This window comes from Geotrypetes seraphini, chromosome 12 (genome assembly GCF_902459505.1).
Source record: "Geotrypetes seraphini chromosome 12, aGeoSer1.1, whole genome shotgun sequence".
Taxonomy (NCBI): domain Eukaryota; kingdom Metazoa; phylum Chordata; class Amphibia; order Gymnophiona; family Dermophiidae; genus Geotrypetes; species Geotrypetes seraphini.
This window is the reverse complement of record NC_047095.1, coordinates 100,866,427-100,880,861: the sequence shown is the minus strand read 5'-3', so window position 1 is coordinate 100,880,861 and position 14,435 is coordinate 100,866,427. Positions and strand designations below refer to the sequence as shown.

Genomic DNA, 14,435 nt, shown 5'->3' with positions numbered 1-14,435 from the left:
TCCCTACGTGGGTCGAGCAGCACTCTGACTTAATGGGGTGGGTCAGTAGAGTGGGCAGACTTGATGGGCTGTAGCCCTTTTCTGCTGTCATCTTTCTGGGGGAATGGGCGGCGAGATGGCAGATGAAGTTCAACGTTGAGAAATGTAAAGTATTGCATGTGGGAAGCAGAAACCCAAGGTACAACTATACGATGGGAGGGATGTTATTGAATGAGAGTACCCAAGAAAGGGACTTGGGGGTAATGGTGGACATGACAATGAAGCCGACGGCACAGTGCGCAGCAGCCGCTAAGAAAGCAAATAGAATGCTAGGTATAATCAAGAAGGGTATTACAACCAGGACAAAAGAAGTTATCCTGCCGTTGTATCGGGCGATGGTGCGCCCGCATCTGGAATACTGCGTCCAATATTGGTCGCCGTACCTTAAGAAGGATATGGCGTTACTCGAGAGGGTTCAGAGGAGAGCGACACGTCTGATAAAAGGGATGGAAAACCTTTCATACGCTGAGAGATTGGAGAAACTGGGTCTCTTTTCCCTGGAGAAGAGGAGACTTAGAGGGGATATGATAGAGACTTATAAGATCATGAAGGGCATAGAGAGAGTAGAGAGGGACAGATTCTTCAAACTTTCTAAAAATAAAAGAACAAGAGGGCACTCGGAAAAGTTGAAAGGGGACAGATTCAAAACGAATGCTAGGAAGTTCTTCTTTACCCAACGAGTGGTGGACTACTGGAATGCGCTTCCAGAGGGCGTAATAGGGCAGAGTACAGTACTGGGGTTTAAGAAAGGATTGGACAATTTCCTGCTGGAAAAGGGGATAGAAGGGTATAAATAGAGGATTACTGCACAGGTCCTGGACCTGTTGTGCCGCTGCGTGAGCGGACTTCTGGGCATGATGGACCTCAGGTCTGATCCAGGAGAGGCATTGCTTATGTTCTTATGTTCTTATGTTATGTTTCTATGTTTCTACCAGCAGCCGGAGCATTAAAATCGCATGTGGCTGCTGTAAAGGTCATCTCTGATGCAACCAGAAGTTGCATCAGAGACAAACTTTCCTGCAGCCACACACGATTTCAATGCTCTGGTTGCTGGTAGGAAGCACATTTAGAAAAATTGCCTGCTGCGAAGGTAAGGAGCAGGAAGGGAGAAAGGGAGGAATGGTGGGGTAGAAAGAACAGATGCTGAAGAGACCTGGGGTAGGTGGGGTGGGGAAGAACAGATGTTGAAGGGACCTGGGGAAGGTGGGGTGGGGAAGAACAGATGCTGAAGGGAACTGGGGAAGGTGGGCTAGGGAGGAACAGATGCTGAAGGGAACTGGGGAAGGTGGGGTGGGGAGGAACAGACGCTGAAGGGACCTGGGGAAAGTGGGGTGGGGAGGAACAGACACTGAAGGTGGGATGGGGAGGAACAGATGCTGAAGTGAACTGGGGAAGGTGGGCTAGAAAGGAACAGATGCTGAAGGGAACTGGGGAAGGTGGGGTGGAGAGGAACAGATACTGAAAGAAACAGGGGAAGGTGGGGTACAGAGGAACAGATACTGAATGGAAATGGGGACAAGAGAGATTCCAGACTATGGGGGGATTGGAGGGAAGAAGATGGGTGGCAGACCAATTGGGGTGGGGGTGAAGGGACAGATGGAAGGGAGAGGCACAGTAACAGAGCATATGGAAGAGACAGAGAAGGTAGACAATGGATGGAAGGAAATGAATGAGGATAAGATGAGGAAAGCAGAAATCAGACAACAGAGGTAGAAGAAAAATAATATTTATATTTATTTTATTTCATTTGCTTTAGGATAAAGTAGTATATTAGTTGTGTTGATAAAAATTTATAAACAAAGCCCTGCCAGCTGATCATCTCTTTGTCTAGTTCAGCAGCCAGAACTTTGATTTATAAGAAAGGAATAAGCTAAATATTGCAGTACTGAGGCTTGTATGGATGCTGCGGGGACAGGGGCGGTGGTCATGGGAACGGGGCAGTGACGGGGACAAATTTTTTTCTCCGTGTCATTCTCTAATGGAGACAGAGACTGTGGGCTCCTTTTACGAAGGTGTGCTAGCGGTTTTAGTGCATGTTTAGCACGCGCTACATTGCCGCACGTGCTACACGCTAATGTCTCCAATAGAGCTTGCGTTAACTAGTGCACCTTCGTAAAAGGAGCCCTGTGTCTGAATTCAAGAAGCTGTGGCATCTCCTAGAGCAAGGAAGAGATCATGGTTCCTGCAGATGGGCAGACTAAATGGACCATTTGGCCTTTATCTGCCATCATTTTTCTATCCCCCTCTTTTACTAAGGTGCGCTAACCGATTAGCGCGCGCTAATCAAATTAGCATACGCTAAACGCTAATGTGTCCATAGACTAACTTGCACACATTAGCATTTTTGTGCACGTTAATTCAATTAGTGCATGCTAATTGGTTAGCGCACCTTAAGAAAAGAGGGTCTATGTTTGTAAGAGTATGTAGAGGTAAATGAAGATATCCCTGACCTTGAAGAATATAACAATTTTGAATTTTTCTTATCATGAAATTTAACATAATTTTTAGAAATTGAAGCCACCCTTCTGATCACTCTTGAATCTGAACAAATGAAGACAAAGATCATTTAAAAAATATTTTTTAAGAATGATATTTCTTTTTGTTGGCAGAAGATTATTGTCTTTCCAGATGACTCTAAAAATACTCAGCAGATAAGCCGCGCTAGCAGTTTAACGCGTATAATAGCACTCGCAGGACACACTAGCAGATGGTAGTTTTTGGCCAGCGCCGGGGTTAGCGCGTGATGAAAAGTCACGCACGTTAACCCCGCTAGCGCAGCTTAGTAAAAGGAGCCCTTAGCTTTCAAATTTCAAGTATGGTCTTTAAGTAGAACTTAACTCTTTTCTTTCCATGTTATTATATGATTAACTATAAGGAACTTTTCTACTAGATAAAGAACAAGATATGGATATGATTTTAGATGGTAGTTAGTTCTGAAATTTATGGATCAGTCTATCTAAGTTTTATTAGAATATGCTTTTGCATTTGGCTGTTCACTGATCTCTATTAATTTGAACTAGTTTATTTTTTTGTGTGTGATATGTTTATTATAAATAAAGATTATAAAAAAAAAGTAACCCTGACCTGTGGATACTGGTATATCCTGGAGAGGCTGGAAAACTCACTCGATTGCTCAGCTGGAAGACCTTCAATGACAGTAGCCAGTGGACCAGATGTTTTGCAGCTGTAGTTTGGGATCCCAGTTTCCATTCCTGAAAATATATTTATAGCAGCTCTATATGTTAATAATAAATTGTTGTAAGGTTCATAAATGTGGAATCCCAGAGTGAGGTTGGGTAAGAGCTCCGAGCTGTTGTTAATCTCCTCCACTGCAGATACGAAAGCCAGGAAATTGTAATAGTTCAAGAATAGAGTACTTCAAGGACAATAAATGAGAGATAATATGAAATTAGCACCAAACCATAAGATACAGAAATATTAGTAGTAAAGTAAAATAGGATTAGGAGAAGGGTTAAAAATGGTACATGTCACTAACATTACATATTGGTTTGACAGAAATATATATATACAGTATGCTTCAGGTTTCTTTAATCTCTCTCCCATTCCCTCATGTTTTGTTTATTATTATTATTATTAAAACCATACCTGCCATATTATGAGACCACAACAGGTAAATGCATAACCTACCCTTATGCATACTGTTTTAATCACTGGATTCTAGAATCTCTGTTTCTCTTCCCACCCATATCCATCTGATCCAGTACAGAAGTTGACCACTCAAAACTATGCAGGATCCACTTGTAACTACACTATGGGGGCTCATAATCAAAACAGAAATACATTTAAAAACCGGCCTAAATCGGTACTTGGACAATCAGTGAGACAAGTCGTCCAAATGCCGATAATTGAACCGGGTTTTAGACGTTTCTAAAAATGACTTAGGCCTTCACAGTACTACAGTACACCCAAAACTAAAAAAAGTGTTTCAGGAGGAGTGGCAAGGGTGGGATTTGTGCAGGACATGGGCTGTCCTAGACTTAGTCATACTGGATGTATAACCGAAGTTTAACAACACTGCTTAGACGGAACTTGGACGTAGTGACTTAGCCAAAAAATGACAGAACCCCATATATAAAACTCTCAAAGGGAATTCACTGGCACTCATATATTGGACAAATTTACTAGATGAAACAACCAATGAATAAAAATTTGATATGAATAAATAAATATGAGACACTTCAGTATGGGCAGTCTGAGCCAAAAATCACCTCTGTGACTAGCACCTTAGTGAATAGTTTACTATACGAAGACAAGCCTCAGAGTCCTTAAATTCAAGCAGTATGCTGCTAGATATGTTTACAGGTCAAAATCTCAATCATTGGCTCGTACTTCGTAAATATTTATAATTTTTAAGTTATTTTAAATTTTATAAATCATTTTAAATATATCAAAAAATGATAGTGCATAGATTTTCAAACAGCACTTATCTTGTTAGCTGTATTCAACAGCACTGCAGTTGAAACCCACACTTCAGAATGGGCCCATCGTAACGATAACCTTTCCTGACCCCAGACAAAAACTCATAGGTGACCAGCACCAGGATTTGAATAAACCTAAATGAGTTTTAACGCATACATCATTAGTCTCTTCTATAATAAATGGTGCAGGTGATAAACCCCAAGATATCTAAAATCATCTAAAACCAGGTCTAAGTCACAAGAAGGACATATGAACATAAGCATTGCCTCTGCCGGGTCAGACCAGGGGTCCATCGTGCCCAGCAGTCTGCTCCCATGGCAGCCCCCCAGGTCCACGACCTGTAAGTGATCCTTTACCTAAACCTTTTATTACCTAATCATTTAATATCCTATATAGTAACCCTCTATCTATACCCTTCAATCTCCTTCTCCTTCAGGAAATCTTCCAATCCCTTTTTGAAACCCAATATCGTACTCTGTCCTATCACCTCTTCTGGAAGTGCATTCCAGGTGTCTACCACCCTCTGAGTGAAGAAGAACTTCCTAGCATTTGTTCTGAATCTGTCTCCTTTCAATTTTTCTGAATGCCCTTTTGTTTTTGTTGTCCCCGCTAGTCTAAAGTGTCTGTCCCTCTCCACCTTCTCTATGCCTTTCATGATCTTATAAGTCTCTATCATATCCCCTCTAAGTTTCCGCTTTTCCAGGGAAAAGAGCCTCAGCTTCTCCAGCCTTTCAGCATATGAAAGGTTTCCCATGCCCTTTATCATCCTTGTTGCTCTTCTCTGGACCCTCTTGAGTATCACCATATCCTTCTTAAGGTAAGGCGACCAGTATTGGATGCAGTACTCCAGATGTGGGCGCACCATCGCCCGATTCAGTAGCAGGATAACTTCCTTCGTTCTGGTCATGATACTTTTTTTGATAATGCCCAACATTCTGTTCACCTTCTTTGAGACCGCTGTGCATTGTGCCACCGGCTTCATTGTTATATCCACCAATATCCCCAGATAATCAATGCAGGGACAAAGTGCAGACCCCTACACACTCCCCCAGTGATCACTGACCCCCCTCCCCCCACTGCCATAAAAATCATAATAAAAACATCACATATCTGCCTCCAGAATATAAGCACCTGGCAGCCTAGCATAGGAAAGCCTAGTAGAGCTGCACAGAGATGGCTTAAGTGATCTGGAGGGTGGGCTAGTGAACCATGGAGATGAGGACACAGGCCCATAAGCCACTCTAACCACTGAATGCCAAGTGAAACATGTGCACCCACCAAAACCCTTATGTACTGCCATATAAGTGGCACCTGCAGTTCTAGGGGGTGTTTTGGGGGGCTCACCATGACCTATACGGTTGTTGTGGTGAGATGTGTATGTGGCACCCTTTTTGTGATGTTCACAGCAGTGCCCTGTAAGGTACCCCACTATTCTGTTGCAATGTTTGGGTGTCCAGTCCATCACTTTGCTGACCCTACCTACGTCTAAAAGGTCTTGTTCTGGGCGTTTTTGACTTGGACAAATTTTTAGATGAGAATGGGGTATAACGATAGATGACTTAGCGGTCTGGATGATCAAATGGCTGGTTGTCCAACTAGATGATTTTTGGAAGAAAAATATTTTGGATGTATTTTCGGGAATGGACATTTTACTTAGCTGACTTTGGATGACTTAGGCCAAAAATGGCCTTAGACGTTTCTTTTTATTATGCCCCTCCACATGTATAGGCAGAGGTATGACCAATAGGAAAAAGGATGTATTGATGCCCCTGTATAAGACTTTGGTAAAACTTCATTTAGAATATTGTGGAGGCCGTACCTTCAAAAAGATATAAAAAGGATGGAATTGGTCCAGAGGAAGGCTACTAAAATGGTATGTGGTGTTCAACATAAGGCTTATGGGGACAGACTTAAAGATCTCAATCTGTATATTTGGAGGAAAGGCATTAGATGGGAGATATGATAGAGACATCCAAATACATATGTAATGTAAATGCGCATGAGTCAAGTCTTTTTCATTTGAAAGGAAACTCTGCAATGAGAGGGCATAGGATGGAGTTAAGAGGTGATAGGCTCTGGAGTAATCTAAGGAAATACTTTTTTTTACAGAAAGGGTGGTAGATGCATGGAACAGACTCCTGGAAGAGGTGGTGGAGACAGAGACTGTGTCTGAATTCAAAAGGGCCTGGGATCTCTCAGAGAGAGAAAAAAATAATGGTTACTGTAGATGGGCCATTTGGCATTTATCTGCTATCAGGTTTCTATGTTTCTATATAACTATGACCTAAATATATTAATAGTTGTACTGATCTACCTGTACTACGAACTCTATTGAATATCTGTGTCAAACTGTCCATTGTAACTTCCTGGGTAACTGACCCAACCTCTTGTAATATAATCCAACCTTGAAATGAACAAATAAAGGCAGAATAGAAAACCTGATTAATATTACATAACATCCAGTGGAGGTTGATTGAAGAATCAGAATCAGGGGGAGACAGCATGGCTGAAAGTATCAGTGGTGGTTTCATGCTACCAGCAACATGGTGGAATAGTTGGAACTGCTAGAGGAATTTAATATCCACTACAAATCTGAGAAAACAAAAAGACAGAAAAGGCAGACAGGAAGAAGAGAAGAAGGAAGAGGGGAAATAGCAGAAGGGGAAATAAAAAGAGGGAGCAAAAGAGAAAGAAAGAGGAAGGGAGATGAGAGAAGAGAGGGAAGTGAATTTTGGTGGAGGATAAGGAAGAGGGAAAAGAAGAAAGAAATGAAGTAGGAGTGAGTATAGGAAGGGGAAAGAAAGAGAAGAAAAGCAGGGAAGGTCATAGTAGTATCCTGAAACTTATTTCCAAAAGTCTTTCTGAATGCCAGTCCCTCTTCTTTTAAAACTACCACACATTAATACTACTTACAAAAATCTTTGCAAAAATAACCATACAACCACAATGTATGTTTTCGTAAAATTTGTGCAAATATATGTACACAATGTGAACAATCCCTGCAGTAAGCTTCTCTACCTCGAGTGAAAGCTGATCTAAAATCAGAATTCATGAGTTTATGTGATGAAAAACAAAATGTGAAACGGTCTCTCCTTCATCAGCTGCAATCTAGAAATATGAGGACAACTGAGAGAAAGGGAGACAAACACTCCTGATGCTGCAATATGTAGTGTACACGTCTTTCAATTTTAATGCACTTGTAGCTTGCGTACCATTAATTTATCACATCAGGTGTAAAGTTCTGTCCTGTACATGCATTAGATTGTTGTGTGCTAGAGCTCAGTGCATTGCTCTAACACAGATTATTACATCCACCTCTTTCACTATCCCCCTCCTTTACTCAGTGGCGTACCAAGGGGGGGGCGGGGGGGGCGGTGCGCCCCGGGTGCCAGCCCTAAGGGGGTGTTCCCGGCCTTGCCGTTCAGTCCCCCGCCACCCCCGAAGGACCGCTCGCCCCACTGACCTTCCTGCACCACCTGTGAAGCAGCCCGCAGCAGGATCGCGAAGTCAGCGTCAGCGATCCCTGCGCTGCGATCCCGCCCCTTCTCTGACGTCAGAGGAGGGGCGGGACCGTGGCGCAGGAAGCAGCGCAGGGATCGCTGACGCTGACTTCGCGATCCTGCTGCGGCTGCTTCATAGGTGGGGCGGGGAGGCCAGGGGGGCGAGCGGTCCTTCGGGGTGGGTCGGGGCATCAGGCCTTCAGGGTGGAGCGGGCGGGCAGGCAAGCAGGCTTTCAAGGGGGAGGGGGTGACAGGCAGGCAGGCCTTCAAGGGGGGACAGGCCTTCGGGGGGGGGTGCAGGCCTTCAAGGGGGGCAGGCAGGCCTTCAGGGGGGGTGCAGGCCTTCGGGGGGGTGTAGGCCTTTGGGGGGGTGCAGACCTTCAAGGGGTGCAGGCCTTCAAGGGGGGGAACAGGCCTTCAAGGGGGGAAAGGCAGGCAGGCCTTCAAGGGGGGGACAGGCCTACAAGGGGGGGACAGGCCTACAAGGGGGTGGGACAGGCCTTCAAGGGGGGGTGCAGGCCTTCAAGGGGGAGACAGGCCTTCAAGGGGGGGAAAGGCAGGCAGGCAGGCCTTAAAGGGGGGACAGGCCTACAAGGGGGGGACAGGCCTACAAGGGGGTGGGACAGGCCTACAAGGGGGTGGGACAGGCCTTCAAGGGGGGGACAGGCCTTCGGGGGGGGTGCAGAACTTCAAGGGAGTGCAGGCCTTCGGGGGGGGGTGCAGGCCTTCAAGGGGGTGCAGGCCTTCAAGGGGGGCAGGCAGGCCTTCAGGGGGGGTGTAGGCCTTTGGGGGGGTGCAGACCTTCAAGGGGGTGCAGGCCTTCAAGGGGGGGAACAGGCCTTCAAGGGGGAAAGGCAGGCAGGCCTTCAAGGGGGGGGACAGGCCTACAAGGGGGGGACAGGCCTACAAGGGGGTGGGACAGGCCTTCAAGGGGGGAGTGCAGGCCTTCAAGGGGGGGTGCAGGCCTTCAAGGGGGAGACAGGCCTTCAAGGGGGGGAAAGGCAGGCAGGCAGGCCTTAAAGGGGGGACAGGCCTACAAGGGGGGGACAGGCCTACAAGGGGGTGGGACAGGCCTTCAAGGGGGGACAGGCCTTCGGGGGGGTGCAGACCTTCAAGGGAGTGCAGGCCTTCGGGGGGGGTGCAGGCCTTCAAGGGGGTGTAGGCCTTCAAGGGGGGGAAAGGCCTACAAGGGGGGGAGAAGCTACAAGGGGGTGGGACAGGCCTTCAAGTGGGGGACAGGCCTTCGGGGGGGAGGGTGCAGACCTTCAAGGGAGTGCAGGCCTTCGAGGGGGGGGTGTAGGCCTTCAAGGGGGGACATGCCTTCAAGGGGGGGAAAGGCAGGCAGGCAGGCCTTCAAGGGGGGACAGGCCTACAAGGGGGGGGGAGAAGCTACAAGGGGGTGGGACAGGCCTTCAAGTGGGGGACAGGCCTTCGGGGGGGTTCAGGCCTTCCGGGGGTGCAGACCTTCAAGGGGGGGACAGGCAGGCAGGTCTTCAAGGGGGGGACAGGCCTACAAGGGGATGGGACAGGCCTTCAAGGGGGGTGCAGGCCTTCAAGGGGGGACAGGCAGACCTTTAAGGGGGGACAGGCCTTTGGGGGGGACCATGATTTAGAAGTACACGGAGGGAAGGGGGTGTTCAAAGAGACGTGCATATGCCAAACTTTGGGGGGGGGAAGAAATAATGGGTCTGAAAATAGAGGAGAGGGAGAGAGATGATGGACCATGGGATTTAGGGAGGGAAGGAACAGAAAGGGAGAGAAATTGGACACAAGGGATGGTGTGGAGGAGGGATAGAGATACTGGATAGGAGGGTAATTAGGAAAAGAAAGGGAGAGATGGTGGACTCTGGGATGGTGGGGAAGGAGGGAGAGATGCCGGATGAAAGGGTATTTAAGAAAAGGTGGATCTGTGGAGGGAGATGAAAAAAAGGAAAGATACCAGACTTCCTGGGAAGGGAAGGGAAATGGAAAGGGAGGACAGAGTTGGCAGATGGATGGTTAGCATGCAGAAAGAAGGAGACCCTAGCAAGCAAGTTATCAGAAGAAAACCAGAGCCTTGGACCAACAAGATTTGAAATATAACCAGACAACAAAAGGTAGAAAAATTAATTTTATTTTCTGTTTTGTGATTATAATATGTCAGATTTGAAATGTGTATCCTGCCAGAGCTGGTGTTGGACTGCAAACGTGAGCTAGGATTTAACAGAGAGAGGAAAAGTCCTTTTTGTTTCTTTATTTTATTTACACCACAGCGCCAGTGTGGTTAGGAGAAGCCAAAGGGGGTGAAAAAGCTATAAAACCCACCAGGAGTTTTGAAAAAAAATCACCCAACTGGGCAGGAAAATCGAATTGAAAAACCAATTCAATAGGGCTGAATCGAATCAAAATTTTTTTTCCTGTATCTGGCAGCATTAGTTTGCGCTACTGTCTTAGACTTTAGGACCTGGGATTGGGGAGAGATGGCATCCTCAGTACTTTATAATGCAAGTGAAACGAGGATTTGGTCAGACTTTTAAAGGGTCTGCAGAAAAAAAATATTGTATAGGCCGGGGACATGAGACAGCAGGGAATGGGAACTTTTCTTCCTTCTATTTTTGTGAATGGAAAGGCTGAGGATGTCAGAGAGTTCAGTTAAAATATGTGCTTTATAAGAAAATATAATAATGTGTTTTATAAAGTTTATAGCATAGCTGGCCTACCCAGTGAGGTGTTTCTAGTGGTGATGGTGGCAGCGTGTCAATGTGTTGAGAGGAAGAGGTGGTCTGGGAAATTCTGCTGAGCAAACTCCGGGCCCATTTCCACCCCCCAGTTAGTCCACTCCACTCAACTGGTTCACACACTGAGTGGGTCTTTGGGTGTTGTGTTGGGATCTCTTCCAGTGGTTTATCTCCTTCTGGTCCAAGGAAGGAAACTTTGTTATCCTTAGCATTGACCTACAGAATATGTTTGTAACAGCGCTGCTTGTGTGGCATTAGGCTATGTAGTGATCGAAAGAAGAAAACAGACCTTTGCACATTTTTGCACTATATGGTGGGTGTATGAGGAGATTCACATTTCCTGCACAGCTAAGTCCATGTAAAGTTACCTTGTGCTGTATTTGACATCTAGCAAGATCTCTGTTTGAAAGGAAAGATCTAAACTTAAAAATGAAGTGGCCAGAAGTTATGGTAAAAGCAGATAGTGTAGCTGGTTTTAAGAAAGATTTGGACAAATTCCTGGAGGAAAAGTCCATAATCTGTTATTAAGACATGGGGGAAGTGTCTGCTTGCCCTGGATCGGTAGCATGGAATGTTGCTACTCTTTGGGTTTTGACCAGGTATTAGTGTCCTGGATTGGCTACCATGAGAATGGGCTACTGGGCATGATGGACCATTGGTCTGACCCAGTTAGGCTATTCTTATGTTATGTTCTCATCTGTAGGGGCCTTTGTTTTCACTTCTTATTTTAATGTATTTTTTTTCTGGGAACTTATCAGTGTTTTTTATAATGGGAACAAAAATGGAAGAGAATTAATGTGTGTGGGATGAGGGGGTAACTAATTTCTTCAGCTAAATAATTCAATCCACTTCAAACAGACATAGGAGAACTCACGCACCATTCACACACCCTCCAACCAAAAACGTCAAAAGAAAAAAACTGTTCGACAACCTCCTAGCCATTCGAGCTGCAACACTCGACCCCCAACTCTACAACCAATTGACATCACCACAGACTGCAAAACCTTCAAAAAGAAATAAAAACCCTTCTATTCAAAAAACACATAAAACCGAACTAACACAATCAGAACTGTCCCAAGCATCACCTGCAACTACTCCATATGTACTTCTGATGTCATGACAATTCAGACATAATTTATGTTATGTTATGTTTGGAATATAAGAAAATTTTCACTGCCTGTTTCTATTCTGACCATTTATTCTGTTTCATGGTCATTACAAAAAATATTTTTTTACATAGGGGGGGGTGTCAAAAAATGATGGGCCCCGGGTGCCACATACCCTAGGTACGCCACTGCCTTTACTAATGCTTAGGAATTCTATGAGCGTTGGAGCATTTACCGCCACTGCCCACACTACACATTAGTAAAGGAGGGGGTATATGGACTGAATTAAACTTTTACTTTTTATTGACTAGAATTATATTTTATTTTTATTTTTTTCTGAATTTGTTTTTATTTTATTTTAATATCTTGCTAATTTATACTGAATTTTTATACTGAATTTTGGGACCCTCCTGCCTTTATTTCACTTTAGTTTAATTCTCTCTATTTTAAAATTTCTAATTTATTTAAATGTATTTTATTTTTATTTTTAGAGTAATTTTTGTTTTTGTTTCCATATGTAATGATTACTTGTTAGGATATGTATATATCTGATATTTTTCTCTACCTCTACCTTTTCTATCTGAATATGTTCAATGGAGTTCCTTCCTATTTTTAACTTACATTGTAAACCACTTAGGTCATGAAAATGCGAGACCGATATATCAAATTCTGAATAAACATAAACATATATATAACCAGTGTGCCTGGTTATTCAGTGAAATCTAAAATTGCAAACTCACCAAAATTATATGATCTTAGCACATAATGTAAGCACCGTTTCCATGATAAAAATTATATCAGCTGATATTCAAAATGATTTAAATGGGCATGAGAGGATTCTGCCCCTTAAATCACCCAGGGCCATCCAACTGCTGATATTCAGTGACACCAGCATTGTGCTCTCTTTCTGTGATAATGAACCCTTTTTTTACCATTTTTTTCAGAGTACACATATTATTAGAAATTCAGAAAATGACAAGTCCAGGAAAAAACCAGTAGAAAACTTAAATTGCTACACCTGACACATTAACTGACATTGTCAGAGTATCCATCAATATTTCTACCCATAGCACTCTGCTGTAATTACCCTCCGCATTTCCTGAAATATCAAACCAAAATAAAAACCAGAAGCACATCATGATGCTACTTACAAGCCATTTCCTTCAAATGAGGGGGGAGTTGTGAAGGATGGACCAATATCTGGATAAAAGGTGACCACAGTTATGAGTCCCCCAATCATGATGTCCCCATCCCTATGGTATCCTGGCTTTGGTTGCATTGGTGGGTAGTTTGTAAGTACACACTGGCATTCAGTCACCTTCAACAAAAAGTCACAGAGTGTTAATAAAATCAGAATAAGACGAGTTTCCATTATTAATGCTGTGAAACACTTTCTCCTGTGATAATCCTCTTTCTTGCCGCTCCATTTGTGACATTTGAGAATTGCAGAGAGATGATGTAGAGCTCTTGATGGTGCCATTGAAGTGAATATTTGAATAATGGACAGAAATGATTAATTATTAAACGGGAGTGAAGCTGCCCTGATCATTTATACACAAGGAGAATGAAGAAAGACAGTGAAATTGTGATGATGACAATGAAGTCACTGCTCTATTTCTATGTGAGCTTCAACACCTGTGAGGATACCATGTGGTCTCTGCTGAACCCTGATGCTCAGCCTTAAGGGATATCTGTTCCTGACATCTGCATTTATTTTGATATATACGTTGGTTTCTTTTAAAAATAACTTTGTCTTCATTAAAAGTCAGAAAGATTGTGGACTAAATCTGGTACTCAGGAACACAGGGTTATGTGGAGATCAAAAGTAAAAATCTACAAAAACCTCACCAAGGAAAAACGAAAAAATTTCTATGCCCAAAAAAATAGGAAACGTTACAACTAACAGTAGAAACCTTTTCAATCTGGTCAATGACCTCCACAACCTCAAGACACTCACTGACGCCCAGGAGGAACCCACTTTAACAGCCAGCACCCTAGCAGACTTCTTCAATTCCAAGATACAAAAATTAAGATCGTCAATAACTGCCCCAACCAATCCCCATGGGCCCTTTCCAATCCTCCATGATACAAACATATCCAACTCTGATCCAGGGTCCAGAACTGACCTAAGTTGGAACCACTTCAAAACCATAGACTGGCAATCCTTTAACAAACACTACAACAAATATAATAACTCCTACTGCAAACTGGACACCTGGCCCCCAAATGTCATGAAAACTGCCCCTTTCCACTTCAAAGCCAACATGTTGACATGGGTCAACGCTCTACTATCTGCAGGAAATTTCCCAGCAGAGCAAGGCCACATCCTGATAACTCCAATCATGAAAAACTCAAAAGAACCTCCCAACATCCCGTCTAATTACAGACCTATCGCCAGCATCCGCTAGTCACCAAAATAACAGAAGGGGCGGTAAATGCAGAACTCACCACGTATCTGGACAAATTTGATATCTTACACGGCAACCAATCGGGCTTTCACTCTGGCCATAGCACCGAAACCATCATAGCCTCTCTACTTGACCACCTACACTCACTTTTCAGCCAGGGTTTCAGTGCCCTGATCTTGCAACTTGACCTAAGTAGTGCTTTCGACCTTGTCGACCACACTATTC

General features: G+C 44.2%; 1 protein-coding gene across 1 annotated transcript in view; it reads right to left on the bottom strand.

The window, feature by feature from the left end:
* Positions 1-14,435, bottom strand: part of LOC117346182 (vomeronasal type-2 receptor 26-like) — a gene marked incomplete at its 3' end in the record, with an annotated part of 71,392 nt that overhangs the window by 47,852 nt on the left and 9,105 nt on the right. Inside the window, exons 2-3 of the mRNA XM_033915584.1 lie at positions 12,954-13,120; positions 3,124-3,415 (exon numbers count right to left, since the gene is read on the bottom strand). Of these exons, the coding sequence (XP_033771475.1) occupies positions 3,124-3,415; positions 12,954-13,120 (459 nt within the window). The remainder of the gene's footprint in view (positions 1-3,123; positions 3,416-12,953; positions 13,121-14,435) is intronic.